Source organism: Oryzias melastigma, linkage group LG8 (genome assembly GCF_002922805.2).
Source record: "Oryzias melastigma strain HK-1 linkage group LG8, ASM292280v2, whole genome shotgun sequence".
NCBI classification, from domain to species: domain Eukaryota; kingdom Metazoa; phylum Chordata; class Actinopteri; order Beloniformes; family Adrianichthyidae; genus Oryzias; species Oryzias melastigma.
In genome coordinates, this window is record NC_050519.1 from 14,707,516 (window position 1) to 14,732,688 (window position 25,173).

Genomic DNA, 25,173 nt, shown 5'->3' on the forward strand with positions numbered 1-25,173 from the left:
AGATCCAGGCAAGGTCACGTTCAGGTCACCTTCAGATCTAGGTAAGGTCACAGTCAGGCCCGTGGTGCAGCGGTAGGGTGGTAGACTCCTGATCGGAAGATTGCGTGTTCAAGTCCCACCTTGCCCACCCATGTGGCCTTGGCAAGACATCTAACTCTGAATTGCTACTAATATTGCTAATAGTACTCATTGATTATCATCAGAACACATCAGTTATTACACGACACCCAAGTTCTTAAATCTTTGTGTTTGGAATTTGTGTGACCACACAATGACCTTTAGGCCCTCTCATCTTCATGCTGTGAAATAAACATCCCAATCCGTCCACATGCACTCTTCACCTTCTTCTACGTTTTGGGGACTTTTTAGCTTTTTTATGCAATAGAAAATTGTAAAAGTAGATGTAGAACTGGCACAGAAATGTAAAAATTCTTACATCTGTGGGCAAGTTACAATTTAAGTTACAATTTACAGCAGGTTATAAAAACTGATGGAAGCATGAAAGTTCAGGAGATTGTATCGATTCTCCATGTTGGATTTGTACTTTGTACATCTCGTGCCCCAAAGCTGAATCCCTGATTGGTTGACATTACGCAGCAACTTTGCCAACGTTCAAATATTTGAACTCGGGCCACGCCGCCCAAATTGCGCCGCTCCGCTCAAATCATGCTGCTGTGGGAACGATGCGCCACGGGACCTCAGATTACGTCTGTACCGTTTACTTAACATTGAAACTGGATTGATATATTACATTGTAATATATTAAATTAAAATGTAATCAAAGCAAAAGCGTTGCTTGGAATTTTTTAACTTATTTCCTGAGCGTGTTTATGAAGGCAAATACCGACTAATTTTCTCCACAGACTTTTCTTTTACCACATGCAAATAAGACATGTTTTAAAAGATGAAATATTGTTATATTTTTTTCTTTCTTTTTGGCATTCCATTCAGTCAAAAAAGGTGGCCAAGCAGGTTCATGTGGACCGTGGCGCCCCTGAAGAAGAAGTGAGGATCAAATATGAAGCATGTCTTTAAGAAAAAAATGTCCAACTCACTTTATATTTTTAAAAGATTCAACCTTAGCTGTGTGATAACATACTCAATATTTATCAACTGTCACTGTCTTTTCCATTCATCTCTTGTATATTTTAGTGACCTGTTAATCCCTTGTATTAGCAGTCTATAGCTTATTCTCTGTCGTACCAAGATTAACTGGATTTCTACAGTTAATCACCTTAATCTGGTTTGGTTTGCTCTAAAAAAACAGAGCAAAACCAAGATTAGAAACTCTTCAATGGACTGGGATTAGATAAATAAATACAGATTTTCACATGTCTTAAAATGAATGAGGAGTGAGTCTTAAAAGGGGTTGTCTCCCTCTAGTGGCTGGTGTCGGCAGAAACGAATCAGAGAAGTCCTCTTAAAAGAAATGTGCTTTTCAGTTTATAGTATTATGTAGTCTGTTTTTGTGGAAGTTCATTATACCTCTTAGGTTAAAAGTGTCTCTCATCGAAGCTGTAACATTAGATGTTCATAAGTCAGCAAAAAATAAGATAGAGAAAAAGAAAAAGTTGGAGCAACAATTAAAGAAGAAAAGCCAAAGTTTGTTCATTTTAAAATATATGTGAAAATGTGATGACTTTTCTGATATTTTATTCTAATATTACAAAAATAAGGGCCTAAATAAGTTCAATTATGGAATTTCCTGTTTGTTCAATGAACCTGATTTGCCCTTAAAGTACTTTATATAAATATTTTTTCTGTTTTTTTGAGTTTGTCACTAACAGAAGTGAAAATATTGTCATTTATTCCGAAAGAGAGACAGTTTGTGGCAATTAAATTTAGTTTTATGAGTTCTTTTTTTTTTTGTTTGTTTTTTTATTACTAAATATTCATAAATATATTAGATTTTCAATTTACATGTGATGCGGCCCCTCTGACTCATTGGAGTTCAAGACCCCTGTCCTATAATGTTCTTTTATTTTACTTTTACAATTATAAATGTGACACTAACTTTTTTTGTTTTCTCTTAGGGTCATTTGAAGTTGTCAAAACCCAACAGCACTGGATCTTTAGACCAACAAATGTACCGTCCACAATCCCACTTTTCCATTTTGGAAATCTCAAAAATCAAATCCGAATTGTGTTCCTGTGAAGTGGCAGAAGCATTTCTCATCCCTTTACTGACTGGAAATATCCCAGCCTGATGATGACATAACATGATGGAGGATTATGTCATTACCAGTTTTAATAAAATGGGTCAGGACATTCTATACGGCAACCAAATGTATATATGATTTGACAAGGGGAAAGCAATCTGTTCCTTTAATCTGTGCAATAGAAACATATAAAAGCAGGATTAGACGTATTACATAAAACCAGAAGTTAATGATAATGACTCTATAAACCACAGGTGTCAAACGCCAGCCCTCGAGGGCCCAGAACATGTTTTCCAGCTGAAACTGCACACCTGATTTAGGTTAACAGTGGCAGATAAGGGCAGAGTTAACTAGCAAACCGCACTGTTTGATCTTTAAGTAATTTGCTTGTATAATGATGCAGAAAATAAGTATTTAGCTCTTTAAAACCAATAGGAATTCTGTTCCTCACAAACCTATATCTTCCACTTGTTACCTCTTAGAACTAGTTCTTTTTTCTATAAAGACACCTTTATAGACACCCTTAAACAGCCAGATTGTAACCTCTTCACTATGACCAGAGAGCTATCAAAGTACACCAGAGACAAGATTCTACACCTGAACAAGACAGGGATCAATCTATGATACTCTTGATGAGAAGAAGAGATCAACTGTTGGATCAATCTTTAGAAGCACAGGATCACTGATAATTTCCACAAACCTGGAACTCCATGAGAGATTCACCTGGCGGGGTACCCAGGTGGAATCACAGTATCAAAGGTTACTATAGTAACACAAGATATCGTCAGGGACTCAAATCCTGCAGTGATATTACAAAATAGTGAGTTAAACTTTTATTATTGACCAAATGGTTATTTTCTGCACAATAAACTCTCCAAAAATCATATGATGTGATTTCCTTGATTCTATCTATGGTGAACATTGCAGACTCTCATCTTTTTAAGTGGGACCAGTTGCAGAATCACTAGGAATTGGATCATTTATTCATTTTTTTTACTGCTACATTAAAAAAAAACTTTAGTGTTATGACTAAAATGATTCATTTCATTTGAAATCAGATAAAAGAAAAGACAGAAGGAACTGATGGTTTTTCGAGCTTCTGTGAAAATGCAGCATTAAGCCTATCTTTCCCTTTCAACCCAAAGCTGGAAAAGATAATCCGCACGAGACGTCATCCCTGCTTTCTGGGATATACAGCACTCCTGATCCCGGTTTGTTCTCACAAGATCCTATTCTCCAAACACAGAGAGCAGCCAGCTGGTGCTATGTAAAGCAGAAGCTTCAGCCTTTTTATTTTCTCCTTTTGCATAAAGAAATTCCGTCAAGGATCTGAATCGAGATTGTCATCATGAGTGTCCAACAGCCCTGCATTTTTCTCAGAGGAGGGAAAAAGAGACAAGTAAGTCTGTAGCAATCGTGTGATTTTATGTCAATTTTATGTCCATTTTAGCTAAATATTCACCAATTATTAGGTAAATATCAAAACATATATATTTTTGGTGGAAATATGCTGTTTTAAAAATACACAATCATTTAAAAAATAAAATAAAAATGATTTAACGCACACTTACGAAGTAAACCTAAAAAAATATGTTTATTGAAATAGGAAAGAAAGCGAACCATCAACTAAAATGATTCCATCTTTTTGTGCATCCTGTCCTAAAAACCTTGTTAGTTTATACACAGGATTGACATCTTTACACAGTTTGCCTTATATGTAGTTTAGTAGTTCATCATGCTTTGACCAAGACATGATGTTTGCCGCAAATCGCTGCCTAAGCTCTACTTAAAAAATATGAATGTACACGACATGTTCAATCCCTGATTCATTGGATTTTTTCAGCTGTCATCAACAATTTTAAGCAGAGCTGCACTGAAGAAAGGAGAATATAGGATCAATTCAAAAATTTGTAAGATTTAAAGTAAATGTTTACGTAAATCGTTTGCTCAATTTAGACAAATAACTTGATTAAAACTTGATTTTACAGTGTAAAAGTTTTTAGTTTTAAAAATAATGACACATGCATGTGACTTTACTTTTTAAAAAAATGTTTCTTCCAGCAAACGTTTTCTCAACTGGGTGACATTTTTAAAATGCAGTGATTATGCACGAAATTTTTAACTCAAAATATACTTTATTGTGATAATTGTAACAAACTTAAGGCTCCTTATTAATAAACTTAATGTAAAATCCATTTTTTAATGTATTTTGGTATTCTGTACTTTTAGAAATGTTAAATTACAAAGCATTCCAATTGTAATTAAAATTAATTTCTATTTTCAAAATGAACTGCTTTTCAACATGATGTTGCATTGATTGTTTTTTTCTTTTTTTACAGACAAGAAATCTTACGAATGACGAGCTGGACGGTAACTTTTTTGCAATATTTCCACTGAATCTTGCTTTTTTTAATTTCTTTTAAATATCATCGTCAAAATAAATAAATACATTTGTTTCCGTGTTTGTCCGTAGAGCTGCGTGAAGCCTTCCTGGAGTTCGATAAAGATAAAGACGGCTACATCAGCTGCAAAGACTTGGGGAACCTGATGAGGACTATGGGCTACATGCCAACAGAAATGGAGCTGATTGAACTGAGCCAGAACATCAACATGAACTGTGAGTATTTCTTTGAGATATATTTTTATTTCAATTGAGTATTCTAAGAAGGAATTATGTTTTGCCATTTTTTGTGAATGTCAAGTATTTGCACATATAGACCAAATGCTTGACTGTTCCACTTTTCTAAACATCCTGGTAAAAATATGACAGATTTTTTCTTCCATTATTTGTGTTTTCTGTTTCCTCACAGTGGGGGGGCAGGTGGACTTTGATGATTTCGTGGAACTGATGACTCCGAAGCTTTTGGATGAAACAGCAGGGATGATCGGTTTAAAAGAACTCAAAGATGCTTTCAGAGAGGTAACTTCTCAGAATTGTGTTGTCTGACGTCTCACTGTGTTGTTCTGATTTCTTCTGTCCCTTCTCTTAAGTTTGATATAGACGGTGACGGGGCGATCACATCCGAGGAGCTGAGACTCGCTATGGTGAAGTTATTGGGGGAACAAACCAGCAAACATGAGATCAACTCAGTGGTCCAAGAAGTTGACAACAACGGAGATGGAAAAGTTGACTTTGAAGGTAAGTTGCTGATGCTACAAGAAGACAAATAAAGCTTAAAATAAGTGAAAATAAATGTAAATCTGTTTAGATGATTGAAGTGATTTGAGAAGAAAATGTTGAAATGATTCATTTTGACTCCACTTTTACTTTCTGAATAGTTCATACATTTATGATTCCAAAACTTTATTGACAATAATTCCTGTTACAGTGTTGTTTAGGATGGTGAACTAAACTCATAATTCTGTCTTTGCAGAGTTTGTCAAAATGATGTCAAAGAAATGAGAGCAAGAGAGAAGACACACTTTAACGTTCTTACACCTGAAGTCCATCTGCATATTGTTTAAATTTTAAAGATATTTTCAGGGATTATTTCAGAACAACCAAAAAAAAAGTTAGAATAATAAATTCCTTTGCAATTTTAGAACTAATTTTTGTCCTTAATTTCCCTTACATCCCACCCTGCACAAGGATTCCACTAATATTTGTTTGCAATATTATTTCTACATTTCTGTTTATTTAAGTATTTTTAATAAAAGTAAGAGGTTTAAAGTGGTCGTTTGAGGTACGGCAGCTTGTGCCGAAGTATTGAAGCGATGAGGTGATTCTGGATTTATGAAATGGCCTCAAAGCTAAACAGAACCAAAAATAATAAGAAATTTTAGTTTTTTGAGTTTAATGAGTATTTGTTCCTGAAACTTTTATGTTTGTTCAAATGAGCTGCTCAATCTATCCAAATGAAATTAATAAATTATATTATGATTATTTGTGTGGTTTTATAGCACCTCATGCACTTTTGACTTTTTGGATTTTTCACAATATAAATGGGAAACTATGTAGAAATCAAATGTAATGGCACATAGAACACAGTAAAATGGACCGAATCCCTATTTAATGATGCGGTATTATCACTTACTTCCTTGTAGACTATGATGGAGGCTTTGAGGTGCATATTCATCTTCTTGATGATGTGCAGGTGATATTTTAAAAGACATTTAAACTGGAGCAGCAGCTCTCTTATGCTGGGCTGCACATCTGCACACTTTTCAGTTAAATTACTTGTATGTTTCATAGTGAAAGCAAAGGAAATGAATTCCATCAGGATATCTTCAGTCACTTCTTTATCTGATCCACTCGCTCATGTATCACTGAGATAACGTCTCTTCCATCGATATACCTTTACGTTGTTATAAGTTTAAAACATCAAATATATGCTTTTATTTTATTATATTTTCCCCTTTTGTTTGTTTAAACTATATAATGTGGAAAATAAAGTTCTTTTTTTCAGATTTTACATTGTCTATTTGTAATTATTCCCATGACAGATGTATGAAATAATGAAGTGTGTGGAGCTTTTTAAAGCAAAATTATAGATTTTCTGAAAGAAGAAGCTCTGAAAACTCATGAAGACATCAGTGTCACAGAACAACATCAGAAATGTGGTTTATGGTCCACTTTATGATCCATAATTTTTTCATTTTAATGAAAAATGTATTCTTACCCTTTTTGTTTTTCTTTGGGGTAGCCATTTTTGAGACAATTCTGTTTTGCAAAATAAAAAAACTGAAATCAAGCTTAAACTAATGAAAATTTAGAGCTCATATTTTAATAGGTTTTATAGAAGATGCAAATTTCAAATATCGTATTGAGTTTACTCAATTTAAAGAAAAAACAAATGTTTATTAGGGAAATAATTACTGTAATTTTTATTAATACTCTTGCATAACTAATTGACAGCAATGAAGTTTCAATTTTTTATACAAATGTGCTCATTATTATCATTATTTAAAACACATTTTATCTTATATTGGGCTATTACATGATTTGCTAATGCCTGCAAACCTAAGTGACTGTTTTGTCTTAAAATACATTAAATATCCAGAGAGAATGACACGTCACCAAACAACATACATACGACCCCATGAGATTGTCAACAATCTCAGGAATAATCTGTCTCTCTGGGGGGATTAAATCAAACTCTGTAATCCTCAACATGGGACCCTCAGATGAGCAGATGGCATATAAGACAAAATCGCCACACTAATTCTCATCTGCTGTCTAAAAAAATAAAAAAAAGAACCACAAAAGAGCCGCACGAGCAAAAATAGAAAAAAGAATTATGTTTACTAAAACCATTTAAAGCTTTTTTTAAAAATGTTTTGCTTCTATTGAAAAAAAGTTTAAAATAACTTTTACATATTTAATTTTCCTCTAACAACTGTTACAAAAATAATGAACTCTCACCTTTGTTCCTGCTTGAAGATTTATTTTTTTATGTCTAAGTACATAAATAAATAGAAACACAGACATATTTTCTATGCAAACCAATTCCAAGAGAAAATCATTAGGAAAGAGTAAATATCATAACAGATATCCTCACAGAATCATTCCAGCATTCACAAATGATTGTTAGAAGACACAGAAGAACCACAGTAATCTATTTGGCAATAACAAAAATAAATTGGAATCTCCATCCATGTGTTTTTTTGTAGTTTTTCACAGTTTTGACTGGTAAACATTGATAATCTCTCTTCATTTCAAAATAAGAGCGCCTGGAGTGCTCCCATGGCCTTTGCTTCCTGAAGGTTTGAGCGCATGCTTTTGTTGCTCATGCAAGACTGTAGCATGCATGCTCTGCAATAGAGAGGGATGCTGATATTTACAACAGTTCTGCTGTTCTCGCACCAGTCCTGGTACTGGATGTTGCACATCTGGAAGCAACACACTAATGGTAAACCAAGCATTCAGTCTTGAATGCATGACTGATGGCTTTATATTAGTATTTCTCACACAGTGTTTTGTAGGTTGGAATGAGATGTATGAGCCAGGACAAACAGGGCTAAGTTTAAGGCATCCCTGCATGTTGCACACAGGAATCAGAGATCAGGGCTGAACATGTAGTCCAAAGCTTGCCTCTCCGCTGCAGCCACGTTCGGATGCCAGAGGTCCACACTCAGGATGACTCTGGGTCCAGATTCTGGAGGACCTTAAGGGGCAAAAACAGAAAAATAATCAACAGAAATGAATAAAAGAGCTAATTTAAGATGCTTTTATTGTTTTAATGAAACTCACCCTTGTGGGAGATGGTGTGAAGAAAAGAGTCATCAACCAGGAGACAGTGTCCCTCTGACCAGCACTGAGGTTCTCCCCCCACCACCAACTCACACAAAGGTGGAGTCTGGAGACCTGCAAGAGGGAATTTCTATCAGATTTTTTTTTCTTTTTTAACAAAAGAAACAAAGAATTGTTTCCTTTTTTTATGAAATACCACAGTCTGGTTAGTGTATCAGAGGGGATTATAGCCAGATGGGTCAGAGAACAAAACTAACATGGGGGAAATTAACCCCAACCTGTTACAAATGCATCTCTAATGATTTACATAACTTTGAGAGGAGATTTTGTTCTCATAACACATGTCCCCTTTTAATAAAAACCTTCATTTCTTTGAAATGCTTTGCAAAATGTTGGTGAAGGTTACGCAAGCATCAAAAAAAGCTGAGGGGACTTAAAAGGGCAATGGGGGGACACTGAAAGTGTGACATGTTGGAACAAACTCTAAGTCAACTCATTTTTGGCTGGGCTTTAAACGTGCCGTCTGTTGGTCATTGCCATTTTTTTGACAAATTAAAATAAACTTGTTTAATTCTTGAAAATATAGTCAACATAATAGCCCCCTACAGTTTGAATCGAGGTATTACAGTTGAATTTTGTGATTGGTCAGACCATTTAAGTCCCACGTCATTTCAAGGGTCTCACGTCATGATCTGCAGCCCAAGTGATAATAACAGTCCTGTTCCCCTCTCTGACTGGATTTTAAATTTCAGTTGTGGGTGGAGTCAGCCTCCAACTCCTCTGTTTGGTTACCCTTTAAGGGAACTGGCCACTGAAATGAATCTTGGACTTTTTTACACACCGAGATGACAGCGTAGGCGTGTGTTGGTGGGACCGTAGGAGCTCGCCAGCGAGGCTCCAGGCCCCAGCAGCCAAAATCCTGCCGATCCCAAGGAGTTGCTGTTTATGAACGTTCGCAGGGACAGAAGGGTGCGGTAAGTGCACGGACAGGAGCGACAGTTTCCAGTCATGTACACGCCAGCGTTGTACAACGGGAACACCGCCTGGCCCTGAAATCAAAAGAAATACTTCAATTGTTTGTTTTTTTAATGTATCTTTTTTTAACATTTTCAATTGGATAAAGAACTGGTAATACTTTATAATAAGTTTTATTGACACAATAACAAGCATTATTTGTGTATATCTATATGTTTATAAGTTGTTAGTAAGACATTTATCAGCACAATAAGCTGAAAAAGTTTTATTAACATAGTAAGATTCATTACCATCTGTTAAAGCACGTGTCAAAGTCAAGGCCCGGGGGCCGGATCCGGCCCTCTGGGTAATTAACAGATCATTTTATTTTATTTTTATTTATAGCTCAATGTTATCTTGCACTTATTTTTAACTTCTGTAATTTTGTCAAAATCTATTTTTATAGAGAGTAAAATATGAAAAGTTAGTTAAGGTTTTAAGTTGATTTATTCTGGAATAATATTCCTGCCTCTTTTTATTCATAATAATGTTAAAAAGTTACAGGTTTAAAGTTTTAAAAATTAGAATTCTGCCAGCTTTTTGGATTGTTTTGGCATTTACTAAGATGGCTATTTTGGACTTCAGCTATTTTTCAGCTACATGCTAGCTGTTCTGGCTAATTTATGCTTTTTTTTCTTTGTTTGTTGTTTGTTTTTTTGTCTGTTTTATAGTTAGGCTGATATTTACACGCTAGCTGTTTTGGTTAACTTAGGGTTTTTTCTATTTTTTATGCTATTTTGAAGTTTAGCTACTTTTTCAACTACATGCTGGCTGTTTTGGCTAACCAAGTTTTTTTTTTTTGTACGTTTTTTAGGCTAATTTGGCATTTAGCTAATAGTTTAGTTGGCTACCAGCTTCAGTGATTTCAGCTATCAGCTTCAGCAGCCAAATTCAGCTTACAGCATTCACACTAGCATTATCACAGGTAATGCTATATATCTAGTTCATAATTATGCTAAAAAGTTAAGGTTTTAAAGCTTTAAAACATTTAGTTTTAATGTGTTCAACAAATTATTATCCCGTTCGGCCCGTGACCTAAGGTGTGTTTTGGTTTTTGTGCCCTTGTGCGATTGAGTTTGACACCTCTGACCTAAAGTGAGATAATTGTCTCCAAAGGCCATATTAATATACTACTTACAAACTTGCCAAATGTATTAAGTATCTTTGTCAACACTATATTGAGCGTTTTGCAGCAACTCATCAAAATGTTACCAGAAAACCTACAATAACATCCAACCACCCATTTTCTGAATCCACTTTGGGGTCATGGGGTTGCTGGAGCCTATCCCAACAACTTTCAGGGTACAGGTTGCCAGTTTGGTGCAAAACCACACACTCACATTCACACCTACGGGACAATTTAGAATCACCAATCAACCTGTGAAGCCTTTTTTTGACTGTGGTGTCCAGAAAAGTTCAGAAAGCAAGGATTCAAACTAGGAACTTCTCATTGAGGTAAGAGCGCCAACCACGCTGTAACCCTTATTGCTTTCACATGCAAAAATTAAGAAATACTACAATGCATCAGTAAATTCAGGAGTGAATTTTCCTGTCATTTTTAGAGAATTCCTGTGAGCTGTTGACTGTTTCTTCCATCCCTGCTTTGAAGGTGTCCTGGAGTACCTTTGGCCCCACGCAGGTCCAGCCTGTTTTAGAGTCGATGCCTCGCTGATAAACAGCCTGGAACTCCGCCAAAATGACGGGGTAGCTGGCTTCCAAAAGCTCGATGTCGTGCCGATGAGCGTCACGTGGGAAAAAAGGAACACTTGGGACGTCTGGCAGGAAGAAGAGATGAGGCTTTTGGATCGCAGGGAGATCGTTCTGTTTGACCTAAAGTTAGACAAATTACAAAAACAGAACATTCTCAAACTAAAAAGCTAAATTCTTGATTGTTAAATCCTTCAATATTTGAATCTTAGAGTAAATCTTGAACATCCTTATTGTTGAAATCAGCTTGTACCTGCTCTCGGAGGCCCTTGTGAATGCGACCCATTCCCACCCAACTGTAGCGTTTGGCATATTCCTGCAGTGCCTTATACAGCTTCTTGGCTTCTGCAGTTGCCTGAGCCGGAAACAGGGAGTGACTCAGCACTGGGGTGAGGTATCCCGTCCCCTGCTCATCCTCCTTCACTCTGTCCATGGAAATAAAAGGACCGATCTGGTCGCTCCTCGACTGTTTGGATCTGGCGCTACCTTTCGTCTTGATGCAGCTAACGCTGCGGGAGATCATGGACCGCCTTGAGTTGGACTTGAGCTTCCCAGCGTGGGCGTGGCCCGGCAGGGTAAGGTCGGAGCCGATCCGATAGCAGTGCCACAGAAACAGGAGCAGAAGAGTCCACAGAAGGCCGCTCAGTGAATGGACGCCCAGCTCAACATACTGAGGAAGAGGCAGTGTGTTCATCGTCCAGTACATCTTTTACACCTGGAAGAAGAAAAATAGAACATTTTGATGTTTAAGTGGATATTCTGTCACATCTGCTGCTACAATATGTGCCAATCCAGATGAATAAAAGTTAAAATCATATTTGTTGCAATCATAAAAACTCATCATATTTTTGCTCTACGTTAATCCCCTTTGGGGTCAGTGGGGATTGAAGCCTTTCCCAGTATGCACTGGGAGGAAATCACTTTATAGGTTGAATGTTCATCCAGCTGAGAGCCACTGATCTTCACTTCATTTGACCCAAATGTCCTCATCTGATGAAAATTACATTTTTGTACTGAAATGATAAACTGTACAGCAGTAATTCTTATAAACTGTTCAATAAGCCAATGTGAAGTTTTCTCTTTATTGGAGTGTGTTTGTTTTACCCAGCATGCAACAAAAACCTATACATGGACTTCATTGATTTCTGGATAACAATACCCCATTTTCATTCATTTTTATTAATAAATGTTTACTAAAAACACAAAAAGGTTGAAAATAACTATATTCTTTGTTGTTTACTTATTCGTTTAAATTTTGTTAAGCAGGAGCTCGACCTGTTGCAGCGTTGCAGCATCACAAAGTGTTGAGGACGCCATTTCTTTTGCTCTGAACTCTGTTTATATTTCAATGAAGTCTCTGCAAACATGCGTTTTGGGCTTCTCCATTCAACATATTTGCGTTCAAAGATGTTTCTTCTAGTAAACATCTGAAAAGAAGAAGAAGCCCCTCCCTACTTGTCCAGTGTAAACATCATTGTCTAAACCTGTTGTTCCCAGTGAGTAAATATAGCTTCAAATGTACTACATCTCATCACCTAAGAAGTCCTTTTCCAATCCAATTTACTCTGAAATACCTCAAGCATGTATCTTATTGTTTTATTTAGCTCCTGTACTGCTATTTATTAGTGTTTCCATTGTTTCTTAGTAAATGAGGGATTTTAGGATGTGTCCATTTGTTATATTTTTAGGATTTTTTTTGCATGTTTAGTCTGTTTTAATGTTAACTTCTCAGTTAGAGCTGCTATTTTAGCATTTTGTGTTCATTTCTTTAATACTGCAGATTAGTTTGTATTTTTGTAATCTTTCTTATCATTTTTTTGTTTCATTTATTCTTTTTTACTCAAAATGTGACAATCTTTCTTTGCCCGACAGAAATAAAATATCTAATAATTGAACCACAGTTTCACTAGTCTGAGAACTGGAACGTTCATAGGAAAACACACTGACTTAAAGAATATATTTTTGTCTGTTCACATCTTTTTTTTTAAACTAAAGAGGAGTTAGGCCTCCTATTGGTGTGATTTCTGATGCATCAGAAGGTTGATTTTTAAACTTCTGCCATTAAATGGCATTAAAAAAACGGTGAACAGATTACTTCTAAAAAGGCTCTGAACAAAACACTTACACGACACTCCTAATCGCTTTCTGCACTCACATTTTTACAAACATGTACACTGAGCATGCAGTTCTTTCTCCCTTTTCTCTGAAATCACTCACTAATAGGAACAGCATGGGTAGCTGGGAGGAGGAGGGTTCAGAGAATTGTTCAAGGACACTTTAACATGCAGGGAAGCTGCTAACTGTGAATTCAGAATTTTTTTTTTTTTTTTTTACCAAAATAAATTGAAATTGTAGACTCATCCAACCACCTTCTCAATGTCTCCCTCTCCATTTGTGAGGTATTTGGCTCAGAGAAGTTGGCAGAGACTTTATATATGGCTACTCTTTGCAGTTTGACGTCACAGTTGGATGCAGCTGCAGACTGATTGGAGTAACACTGGGTTTACTAAGTACCACACAGTCTTTGCGGTTGTATTGATGATGGATGCTCATGCTGGCTTTACAGTTCAAAGGTCACATGCAACCAACAGTGGTGCGGCTTTGACCTTTAACCCCTGAGGGGCTGTAATACCCAGAATCACTTCTGTGCAGATGTAGACAGATGGGACTTATTAGCATTAGGATTATGTTCTTTGCTTGCATTTTGTTTGACTGATACTTTGACACACATTAAAAGGCCACGGCTGGTCCATGACACAAATGGGTTTGCACATGCAGAGTGGAATGATTGTGGTTTTCTTTTGCATTTTTCCATTATTTAAAATATGTTGTTACCCATCATAAAGAATTCAAAAAATAAAGTAAAAAGTGTATTTTGTGTGTTTTTTAACATGTTCTTGTGAGATTTTTTTCACCATGGAGGACATATATAAAGAAAAGTGAGATTTCTGAGTATTTCTTTATTCAAATTGTGGTGAATCAGGACAAATGCTGTTAGAAAAAGTTTGTAGTTGTTAAACTACAATCGACGGGCCACAAATTCCCTTCTCCGCTCCAGTCCAAAACATCCAATTGCAGACAGATAGATCCATGTATGTCTTCGTTTTCCTCGTTCTAAATCTTACAACTGGATAACTCTGACATTGCTCACCATTTTTGTTGCACTGGTAAAGTTATGCTGGGGTTGTGAGGGACTGTAAGCTAGAGAGTGTAAACTAAGGAATGATGGGAACTGAGCACAGGCTTACTCAATGCCAACAACTCAGAGGCAAAATTTGGGGCTAAAAACAACATAATCATTTGCGATATGGGGAAAAATCGATTTGGTGAAATATTAATATATTGCATTTGGTGATACTTGCTCCAGATTGTTAACTTATCTTTAACATCTGGTGTTGCCCCAGAACCACTGAAAACAGAAGTAATCAAACCTCTAATAAAATGGACAGTCCAGACAAAACACAAATGAGCAACTACAGACCGATATCAAATCTGCCATTTTTAAGCAAGATAATTGAAAAAACATTACTGTTTTATCTTTTTCCTGTATTTTTTTTATATATATATTTATTGTTTTTATTGATTTGTCTTGTATTTTAACAGTGAAGCACTTTGTGAGTTACTGGGAAAAGTCCTATATAAATAAAAACTAACTGGGACCCCTTTTGAAACGGGTTAAACGATGATTGAACTTTGGTAAAATATTTTTAAATTAAAATTTGATCTGGACAAATCAGTGTTTTTGTAAATTAGTGCATTTTCTCTAACTTTTGTTGATTTTGTAAATTTTGTATTTCATTAATATCACTTGTTGAGCTTTTTTGTTTTGATTTGTAGGAATAAAGGTTGCAAATATAGTTTTAACAATTGATATTTGCCCCCAAAATGAATCCAAGGTGGTAAATGCAACTAAAATCAGATGTTCTGTTGTATGTCATACAGTATAATTTCTTGTTTCTTATTTTTGCGTTTTATTTTTTAGTATTTATGGCTTCAGAGATGCATGATGTGCAAGAAGAAGTGTGTTTTGGATGGAAACACGCCTCCCTATAAGTCCATTTGAGCAGAAATGGTTGCATCGTCACAAAACAAAGATGTTTCTGGAGACAGCACAGACCAAAGCAGGTTGGATTGTTCTTAGATGGTTCTCTTGCAGAGGCTTGAGCAGTCATTTTGTTTTTGCTCTGCGCCAGCCCCCCACAGCTCAGCTGGCTGGTGTTTACAGTCCATGTTAGCTCAAACATCCTCCATTCCAGGAGATCCTGGTGTCAAATGTTTGCCATGCAGGGTACCCGGCACATGCAAGCCTTTTGAAGCACATTCCAGCCACTCAGTGCCGCATCTCTCCGTTCGATTACCTTGCCGTGTCGGACGCGCTTCAGCACCGTGTTTGGTGGACAGCTCCCTTCAACGGTCTCAGACAAAATGTGGGGCTTTTCCAGCAGCAGCGCCGCCTGCAGTTGCGGCGCGCGGCCGCTAGGGCGCACCTGAAACTTCCACACAAATGCCCTCACATCACAGCCGAATGCGTCAACCGCGCGGTAACCAGCTTACATCTCAGCAGCTCAAAGCGCAGCCGTGTTTCTCGGCCTAAAGCAACAGGAGACCGGCTGAGGCGGAAAAAGAGACGGGATTCGTGGGCCCAGCGGAGGACAGGTAGGCGCCTTTCATTGCTGTGATTGTGGCTTTGACGGAGGCGATGATGGATGTCAGAAATCGTCCTCCGCACAAGGAGGGCCGGAGGAGGTGCGAGTGTTGCTGCCTCGCATCATCATTTTTTTCCCTTCCAAACAGAAACCGATGTTTGCATCGCGCAGAATAACAGCGACATTGAGCATATTACCTATAACAGGTTGAAGGCTGGAATAGCGCATTTTCTACAGCCTCCTCTTTGCACCTTGGGGTGAGAAAATGCACGAGGGCGGGGGTTGAGACGGGATTTTTACCATTTAAAGACGATTTTTTAGGCGGATATTTTCAGAAATACAGCTTCAAAATGAATGCACATCATTTAATGTGAGCTTTATCTCCTGAAAAGATGATATTTGAATAGATTGGAGGCAGTGGCCTGCGTGATGTAAACATTTGCTCAGCCCCAGAGAATTTGCAGTGACTAATAAATTATTGTCCAATTGCACTCCTGCATCCACGCCTCTTGCAGCAGCTACAGGCCTTTAATTAGCACCACAGAGACACACAAGGCGAGATGATATGACAGCTGCTAACCGATCTGCTCCATTTCAACCTTCCAGGTCATCCAGTTTCATGCAAAACCATGGGATACACACACTTTGCTGTGATGCTGTCCGTCACCATGGTCCAGCTTGTTTCAGGTAAAAAGCCAGTGTGCAAATGTGCATGGAAGCTTCATGGAAAGCCTTTACCATCCCCTCGTCTATTAAATGATGATTATGCAGATTCTGGAAGTGTATTTGTGACAAGTTGTATTAGTAATCTTTATTTAACCAGGTAACAAAAAAACCATTGATATCAACATCTCCTTTGCAAGGGTGACCTGGTCAAGAGGTCAGCAGCACACGTCACAAAACATAACAATATGAAATAAAGCAATAAAATTGGAATTATACCATTTAAAACAAGAAAAGTTGCATTACCTGCAATAATGCCAATGTGAATGCTTTTTGCTGAAAGTAGTTGCTGAAGATATTTGCTGAAAATGGTGACCCAGTTTATTTTAATTGCTGAAGGGATTTGCTGAGAATGCAAAAGCTATTTGCAAAATGTTAAACTTGCTTAAAGACAGGAAATGTTCTTAAAGAACTATAAAAGAGTGCTGAAGTTTACCCACATTTCTGAAAAAAATTTTATAAAATAGCTTAAAAATCCCCAATGCATGCCAATTTGGCAAAAATATTTAGTGAGTTGCTTAAATTTGAGCTAAACTCCAAATTAGTCCAAAAAAAACCTTAGTAGATGCCAAACTAGCCAAAAAATCTAGCATATCGCTTAAATACCAGCTAAACTCAAAAATAGCCTTGAAGTCCTCAGTAAACTAAGTTAGCCAAAAACATTAGCCTGTTGCTAAAATAGAAGTTAAACTCTAAATTAGCCAAAAAACCTTGATAGAAAACAAATTAGCCAAAAAAATTAGCATGTTGTTAAAATATTAGCTAAACTCTAAATTAGCATAAATAAACCCTCAGTAGATGCCAAGTCACTCAAATGAGCTAGCATAATTCTAATATAACAGCTCAATGCCAATTTTGTTTTAAAATTACAATAAAAGATTAAAACTTGACCCATGAATATATTTAAAAGTTTACTGCTAATCTACTTAAAAATACTAAATTGGAAGATTTTCTTATTCATTTCTATTTTTTGCTCAATAGTTCAAAAACTATAAAGTTTATGAATACCAAAAATACGAGCAGTAATGTCTTAAACAAGATGAACATTTGATACCATGAACACTTAAATCACTGAAACTGTGATTGAGATTTTACGTACCAAAAAGCATACGGAAATTTGCAGGAAAATCCCTACTAAGGTGCAGCATAGCAATTTAATGTTTTAAAGTACAATAAATGCAAAACTGTCTCACCTGAGGTGCAATATTTGCTAACAGTATGAGAACCTTAAAGGACAACTAATGCTACTCTCTATTTCTGCACATAAAGGAACAAAAAGGTCTAAATTGAAACAATTTTAGTTCCGTTTGGAGAGTATTCTAAGTGGAGGCAGCAGAAAAACTGAAGGTTTGTGTCCCAAATTTAATCTGAACATGAGGAACATGCAGATGAAAAACATCACTAGAAGGGATAGTGGTTCTTTGAAAAAGACAACATGGAGTTAAGATGGAAAACAATCTTTTTTTAGGCATGAGCTTCATGACCCCTGAGCCGGACGCACCCCCCACACCAGCCCCGGACTCGTACCCCCCTGAAGACCTCATCCACGCAGCTCTGCAAAGTAAGAAGTACTTAGGACAGGCGTCTGCAGGTACAGAAAAAGTCCCTATAGTGGTTTAGCCAGTCCTTGTGTTTAAAAGCGGCTCACCGACTCCACCGCCTTGCAGGAACTACCACCAATCCGACGCAGGCCGTGCCTGAGTTCAAGCAGACGGAATCCACGGCGACCCCCATATCACCGGGGTTTCTCACCACTTCTTTAAGCTCCTCCTCCACCGCTGGCCAGCCAGGAGCAAGGAATCCAATGTCCCTGCTGCCCTTGGAGGAGGAGACAACCACCACGCTGATAACTACAACCACCATAACCACGATGCACATGCCAGGTACTGACGGACACCTCACCGCTTCCCTTTCAGAATGTCTGGAAGTGTTTGTTGGTGAATACTGTTTCATCTTTCAACTTCTGTCTTAAAAAAAACACAATTAAATATAAAGCTGCTTATTATTGCTAAATTACTTAATTGATTCTATTAGTACTTACAAGGTTGTGATTAAATGTATTTTGGTAACACTTTGTAACAAAATTCATTAAAAAGCTTTATTAACACATTAATAAACATTAATGAGTTTATAGGGTGTTAGTAAAACATTTATTAGCACAATAAGCCAAGTAAGGTTTATTAACATACTTAGTAAGATTCATTAACATTTCAAGTGAGGCAATTGTCTACAATTAACTGTCTACACATTAATAAACTGCTTATAAGTTTAGAAAATGTATTAAATATCTTTATTAACATTATAGTGAGTTTTTTGCAGCATCTCATCTAAAGTGTCACCTTTATTTTTTCAAATTTACAATTGTATTCATTTTTTTTTTCAAAGTTTCCATTAAAAAATGAATTTTTACTTACAAATTATCATCTTGTAATTTAATTGGAACCAATGTGCTCCTTAGATTGTTAAAATTCTATCATTTCCAATCTATCCATCTTAATCAGATTTGATTATGTATGTTTTTTTTTATAAACCAATTAAAATAAAATAAAAAAAGGAATTATTGCTATAAAATCAACCAAGAAAATTGTTGATCTAAAACAAATTTCAACAATATTTCTTGAATCAAAAGGAACTCTAGATGAGATCAGTTTAACAATAAAAACATCAGAAATGTGGTAAATGGTGCATAACTGTCCCTGTAAGGAAAAACAGGTCTGAGTTCTTTTGGGTTAAGATAAAATAGATTCATTTTTCAATTAAATTTAATTTTGTTTATATAGCCAAATATGACAACACAGTTGTCTATACGAGCTTCACACCAGTAATTGGACATCCTAAACTAAACTAAACTAAACTAAGCTTTGTGTGTAAAGGTTAATTAATTGATTATTTTTCCAACACTGTCTTATAAAAGGACCACATTTTATTAGCATGGTGTTTTTAACATTTTTACCCACTATTAGTTGGGCAAAATATACATTTATCTCTATTTTCATTAGTTTTATGTTAATTAACTGATCATTTAAGATATAGAAATTGTTTTTGTGGAGATTCATTTTAATTTCCAATATAAAGGCTCTTCCTGGGTTAACTATATTTTCATTATGATTGACAAATCTACTAGTGAAACATACCATGTCGTATGTATTTCTGGTATCAGTCATAGATGGATGGTTCAACATTTCTTAATTCATGGTGATCCATTTGAACAAACCATATGATTTAAAAAATAAATTATTTTTAAGATGTCATCCAATGTGAATTCCAGATTTCATTTTAGATTATGTCTCTCACAGCGGACATTATTTCAGATCCTTCCATGATTTCTAAGTGGGAGAACTTGCAAAATCACAGAGTGTTCAAATACTCTGTAGTTTTAAAAGTACCACATATGAATGACTAATAACTCGTGCTTTAATACATTTTTAAAATTGTATGTATTCTTTCAGTAAATCATCTTTTTATTTAAAAATGTTGTAAAAAACAATCACTTTTTAAGTCACATGTAGTTCAAATCTGAACCTGGCTAAATTTGAGACATTAAAAAAGTGCATTTCTTTTTCTGATAGAAGTTTATAATTACAAAAGAAATGTCTTGGATTAAGAGCAGCCATGTGAAACCTAAAATATCAGCATCCTCGCTGTCTGCCTGTGGCGAATCAGTCAATCAATATGGTGCCTCATCACCAGCATACTAATTCACAGTGACAGAGTATCCTGTACAAATGATTCTTAGAAATGCTCTTAAATTAGACTCCGTTATAGCGTTTCCATGCCCGTGCAGCTCTTACTGAGGAGTGATGAGAGGTTTGCAGCTGCAAAGAGAATAGAGAGGGGGGGGGGGGGGCTGATTTATAACAGGGAGTGAACAATGATCTCTGGTGTGAGCGTGCGTCACCTCTGTGTTCTTTCTTTGTTGCCGCAGTGATTTTTAAGCTTTTTACTTAGCTTTTCATAACATCATAGCAACACATTTGCACCTCCAAAGAAGTTCAGTGTTTCAGAATTATACAAAGGATAAGAGATTAAAAAAAAAGATAAAATAACTCATGCTACATCAAGAAGACTTAACATAATTTAGATTTCTTTCCAGCAATTTTGAGGAAAATTGTGAGTTTAACATGTTCTTGAGGCATTTTTTTCAATGATTTTTTAGTTTTGGCTAAAAACTCATAATTAAATATCACTGGGAAGACTTTCATAATAGATAAAAAACACAGATACGGGCTTCTTAATAGAATAAATGTATTTTTTTGTTTGTTTTAATAGACATAAATTGGGGTATATTGTCCAAAAAATAAACCTCTTTAAGATCTGTACAAAAGATTAATCCAACTGTCACTCTCATTTTGTTTCCAATCCTCATTAAAAATCATTTAGCAAAGATGCAGCAGATTACTATTTTTCTCTTTGTATGTTTTAATCCAGATTATCTTTAAAATGCCGTCATATCTGACTGACCCTCTATAGATTCAGTCAGTCTTTAATACTTCCTTCTGTTTAAGTATTTTAGTTATCCTACCTAAACATGGACCAACTCAAATGTTTTCGTTTATTAATTAATACTTTTTGTCCAAGACAAAGTCTAGAAAATATAACTTGATTTAAAGAATCATTTGGAAGCAAAAAAGGATCAGTCTATTTTAATTATATCCATAATTTAAACCTTTAATATTGTTGTTGCCCCAATATTTTTAGCACAACATTAAAAATAAATATATATTTATGCTTTAAAATGTTTGAATTATCTTGTTTTTTTTTATTTTCAGTTAAGTTTCTATCGTTTAACACTAGGAAAACTGAAGGAAATCTAAAGTAAAAATGTAAAAACTAAAGAAAAGCCAAAGGAAAAACAAGAAAATATCAAAGCTAGACTTAAAGTTAAAGCAAAATCAAGCAGAAATAAAAAAGAAAAGAAAGCTCAAGAAATTGAAGAGGAAAGTAAAAGCTCAACTGGAAATTTTAAAATAAATCAGCTTGGACCAAAACCCAAAGTAAAACTACTACAGTAAAACCACTGCTAATACCAAAACTGAAAAATAAATAAAATATTGTTCAGAAGTATCCTGACCTTTCAGGTGTGGAAAACCACACAGTTTAAGACTGAAACATGTGATAATATTCTCTTTTTAAGTGCAATGCAACGCCAGCCTGTCCGCGATGGAGGACGTTGTTGAGTCACCTGATCACGCATCTTCATCCCCCCTGGAGTGCACCTACAGCATTACTGTGTATCCTGGCTACGGTGTGGAAATTAAGGTAAACTAAACTCTCATTTTTAAGCTGTTTTTAACCATTTTCAGTGAAATTTTCGAATCTTAACAATTGCTTGTTTTCCTTTTCCTTCAAGGTGAGGAAGGCGAACCTTTCAAAGGAAGAGTCTCTGATGATAATGGGCCGTGGAGGTTCAGGGCCGGAGCTGTTAGCCAATGAGACGCTGATGAAGGAGGGTCAGGTGATCCGCAGCACCACCAACCAGGTGTACATTCACTATCGCAGCCTGCGGCAGTCCAACCACGGCACATTTAGCCTCCATTACCAAGGTAAATGACCCCTTCTGTTTTGGAAAGCTTTTTTCAGCTGGAAACAAACTCACACTGTGGAAACCATCAAGTCTTTAGTGATTTTTTTGTATTTATTTAAAAATCTGTGCCTGATTTACTCCTTTTGTTCCTTTGGTTGGATTATTTTGGGAATTATTGTGTTATTTAGTTATTTGTAAAATCAATTTCCGTTGACATATGTAATAATAAATGCAAAGTGAATTGTTTTTTTCCTGTATTTTTATAAAGGAGGTGTAAAAAAATGACCTCATATAATAATAAATCTGAATTTCTTTATTTTTTTCATTACCAGCGTTTCTGCTGTCCTGCCCGTTCCCCAAGTCGCCTGAAGGTGGCGGAGTAACGGTCACCGACATCCACCCTGGAGGACAGGCCCACTTCCACTGTGACCGAGGCTTCCAGATCCGTGGCCATGAGGTGGCCACGTGCGTCAACACAACTCAGCCGCACTGGAGCACTCCAGGGCCTCAGTGTGTCGGTCCGTAGATGACTTCATTCTACTCGTGTTTTTTTACTCAAATAATGAGCTTGTTGTTGTTTTTTCAGTTGTGTCCTGTGGAGGGTGGGTTCGTAACGCGACCGTCGGACGAATTCTGTCTCCACCTCCTTCATCCAGCAGCAACCACAGCAACGGGAATAATCTGACCTGCCACTGGCTGATAGAAGCTAAAGAGGGGCACAAACTCCACCTGCACTTTGAGAGGATCGCCCTCGATGAAGACAACGATAAGTATGCTCTGTTGTTGTACCTCTTAACATGTGATTTTTACTGTAAAGAACGTCAGTTTCTGTTAGATTTCTGATTTCCAGTGTTGTGTTTTTGCATTATTGTTGTGTGGGCAATCATACCATACAGTCCACAGTATGTTTGTGTTGTTTTTGTTTCAGAGTGTACATTTAAAGACTTGAAAAAACACATAATTTGCAAGAGAATAATCATATTAGCAATTTTTTTTACAATAAAATAGAATAAAAAAACAATTGATATATAAACAGTTGCAATTTTTCAGAAATTTGTTTTTTCTTTCCACTTTTATTTTCATAGTTTTGCACAAAGTTTGAGAAATAATTTTTTTAATGCTTATGGTATGAGTTTAGGGATCAAAACAATCTATTAAAGAGATTTTTTTTGTTGCTTTGACCCTTTTTTTGCATGGCCAACAATTCTCTCCAGATGGTTCCAGAGTGGATTTGTTTGTCATTTAAGTTCATTCTAAGGTTTTGATTAAAAATTATCACCTTCAAATCCACAATGATGACTTTATAGCTGATTGTAGGCCATTCAAGTTGACTTTCTCCCTTTCAAAGACTGCAAACATTTGAAAATCAGGGTTAGTCGTCCTTTGCTCATTACAATGATTTGTTTCTCAGCGCAAAAATATTTAAAAGTAACATAAAATTTAAAGAAATGTCAAATGTGGCTTAGTAGAACACAGACAGCTCTTTATGAAGAACGTAATTCTCATCTGGCAGGTTTCCCAGCATCCATAATGAAACCCAACAGATGCTGTAAAACATACAGAACATCTGGTGTGTGATCAACAAATAAAAGCCTCATCCAATACTGGTTACCCATCGGTGCTCATTCAAATCCAGGCCAGGCTGCACTCGTCTACAGACTCAGTCGTGCAGGTTCTTCCATGATTTCTCCTTTCTTGAGCATCTGGTTCTGACTGCCTGTCCCTCCAACTGGAAGAATTACCTGAAGACTCACTCATTCTCAGAGTAACAATCCTAACATGTTTACTTTTTCCTTCTCTGGCTCCTCTACCCTCCTCTACTCTGCCATCTGAAGGGATTTAAAAAGCTTTAACGCTTCCTGCCAGAGTCTTCTGCTTCTCATTCATAAGTCACAAAAGATGACAGAATGTGCCAAAGAATCATCCATTCATCCATATAGTTAACCTGATGAATCCTTTTTGGATTCATCAGGAGCCTATCTCATCTTCTGTTAGATCCGGGGTGTCAAACTCTATCGTACAAGGGGCCAAAATCCAAAACACACCTTAGGTCGCAGACCGAACAGGATAAACATTTATTAAACACACTAAAAAAAATTTTTAAACTTTAAAACTGTAACTTTTTAACATAATTATGAACTAGATATATAGTATTATCTGTGATAATGCTAGTGTGAATGCTGTAAGCTGAATTTGGACACTGAAGATGCTAGTGCTGATAGCTGAAGATGCTAAAATTGATAGCTAAACACACTGAAGCTGATAGTTGAAATCACTGAAACTAATAGCTGAAAACTGTGAAGTTAAAAGCTGAAAACATTGAAGCTAATAGCTGAAAACACTGAGACTAATAGCTGAAATCACTGAAGCTTATAGCTGAAAACACTGAAACTAAAAGCTGAAATCACTGAAGCTAAATCACTGAAGCTTATAGCTAAAAATGCTGAAGTGGATATCCAGCTAAAATATTAGCTAAATGCCAAATTAGCCTAAAAAGCTCAAAAAGAAAACTTAGGTTACCAAAAAAGCTAGCATGTAGCTGAAAAATAGCTAAATTTCAAAATAGTCTAAAAAACTGAAAAAGCATAAATTAGCCAAAACAGCTAGCATGAAGCTTAAATAGTAGCTAAACTCCAATATAGCTTAAACAATCTTAGTAAATACCAAAATAGTCCAAAAAGTGAGCAGAATGCCAATTTTTAAAACTGTAACTTTTTAACTTAATTATGAATTATTAAAAAAGGCAGGAATATTATTCCAGAATAAATCAACTTAAACCTTAAATGACTTTCAATATTTTACTCTATAAAAATATATTTTGTCAAAATTATTCAAGTTAGAAATGAGCGCAAGATAACATTGAGCTATTCATAGCAATAAAATAAAATGATTTGAAGGGCCGGATATAATTACCTGGAGGGCCGGATCCGGCCCCCGGGCCTTGACTTTGACAGATGCGTGTTAGGTGTAGGTGTAATACACCCATTACAGATCACGAGAAATAAAACAGTTAAATGTTTCACCTATAGGGATCACATAGCTAGTCTACAAAAGGCACTATTGATGATTTGTAGACAAATTATGTCATAAAAAAATCCTCAATTGAAGACTCTGTCCTGAATTAAAATCTTTAACTGGTAAGGATTTTACTCTCTGCAGGTAAAAAAGTAGTGACAAAAAAATGACACAAGCCCCCCCCCCCCAGAAAGG

At 36.1% G+C, this 25,173-nt stretch overlaps 3 protein-coding genes across 3 annotated transcripts in view; 2 read left to right on the forward strand and 1 right to left on the reverse strand.

The window, feature by feature from the left end:
* Positions 1–3,082: 3,082 nt before the first annotated feature.
* On the forward strand, positions 3,083–5,906 carry LOC112146575 (calcium-binding protein 5). Its single transcript, XM_024272473.2, has 6 exons — positions 3,083–3,558; positions 4,499–4,529; positions 4,633–4,776; positions 4,970–5,079; positions 5,151–5,298; positions 5,534–5,906. Exons 1-6 carry the CDS (start codon positions 3,508–3,510, stop codon positions 5,560–5,562), a joined length of 513 nt encoding a protein of 170 aa, XP_024128241.1. The 5' UTR covers positions 3,083–3,507; the 3' UTR covers positions 5,563–5,906.
* A 1,616-nt stretch (positions 5,907–7,522) lies between these two features.
* asphd1 (aspartate beta-hydroxylase domain containing 1) lies at positions 7,523–15,564 on the reverse strand. The gene is made up of 6 exons (XM_024272207.2): positions 15,429–15,564; positions 11,324–11,785; positions 10,987–11,193; positions 9,191–9,398; positions 8,350–8,463; positions 7,523–8,263 (listed from the first exon to the last, which is right to left on the reverse strand). The coding sequence occupies exons 2-6, from the start codon at positions 11,774–11,776 to the stop codon at positions 8,154–8,156; spliced, it is 1,092 nt and encodes a 363-aa protein (XP_024127975.1). The 5' UTR covers positions 11,777–11,785; positions 15,429–15,564; the 3' UTR covers positions 7,523–8,153.
* The window catches only part of sez6l2 (seizure related 6 homolog (mouse)-like 2), a 19,301-nt gene continuing 9,441 nt past the window's right edge, over positions 15,314–25,173 (forward strand). The window contains exons 1-8 of the mRNA XM_024272206.2: positions 15,314–15,726; positions 16,323–16,403; positions 17,908–18,030; positions 18,107–18,322; positions 21,574–21,698; positions 21,790–21,982; positions 22,296–22,481; positions 22,550–22,733. Coding sequence (XP_024127974.1) covers positions 16,346–16,403; positions 17,908–18,030; positions 18,107–18,322; positions 21,574–21,698; positions 21,790–21,982; positions 22,296–22,481; positions 22,550–22,733 — 1,085 coding nt within the window. The 5' untranslated portion in view covers positions 15,314–15,726; positions 16,323–16,345. The remainder of the gene's footprint in view (positions 15,727–16,322; positions 16,404–17,907; positions 18,031–18,106; positions 18,323–21,573; positions 21,699–21,789; positions 21,983–22,295; positions 22,482–22,549; positions 22,734–25,173) is intronic.

Excerpts from the sequence above, each read along its gene's own strand:
- LOC112146575 (XM_024272473.2), top strand. The coding sequence starts at position 3,508 with ATGAGTGTCCAACAGCCCTGCATTTTTCTCAGAGGAGGGAAAAAGAGA. Across the intron at positions 4,530-4,632 it reads TACGAATGACGAGCTGGACG|AGCTGCGTGAAGCCTTCCTG; the intron begins GTAACTTTTTTG and ends GTTTGTCCGTAG. Across the intron at positions 5,299-5,533 it reads TGGAAAAGTTGACTTTGAAG|AGTTTGTCAAAATGATGTCA; the intron begins GTAAGTTGCTGA and ends CTGTCTTTGCAG.
- asphd1 (XM_024272207.2), bottom strand. The coding sequence starts at position 11,776 with ATGTACTGGACGATGAACACACTGCCTCTTCCTCAGTATGTTGAGCTG. Across the intron at positions 9,399-10,986 it reads GGACCTGCGTGGGGCCAAAG|GGCCAGGCGGTGTTCCCGTT; the intron begins GTACTCCAGGAC and ends TTTTGATTTCAG. Across the intron at positions 8,264-8,349 it reads TCACACCATCTCCCACAAGG|GTCCTCCAGAATCTGGACCC; the intron begins GTGAGTTTCATT and ends TTGCCCCTTAAG.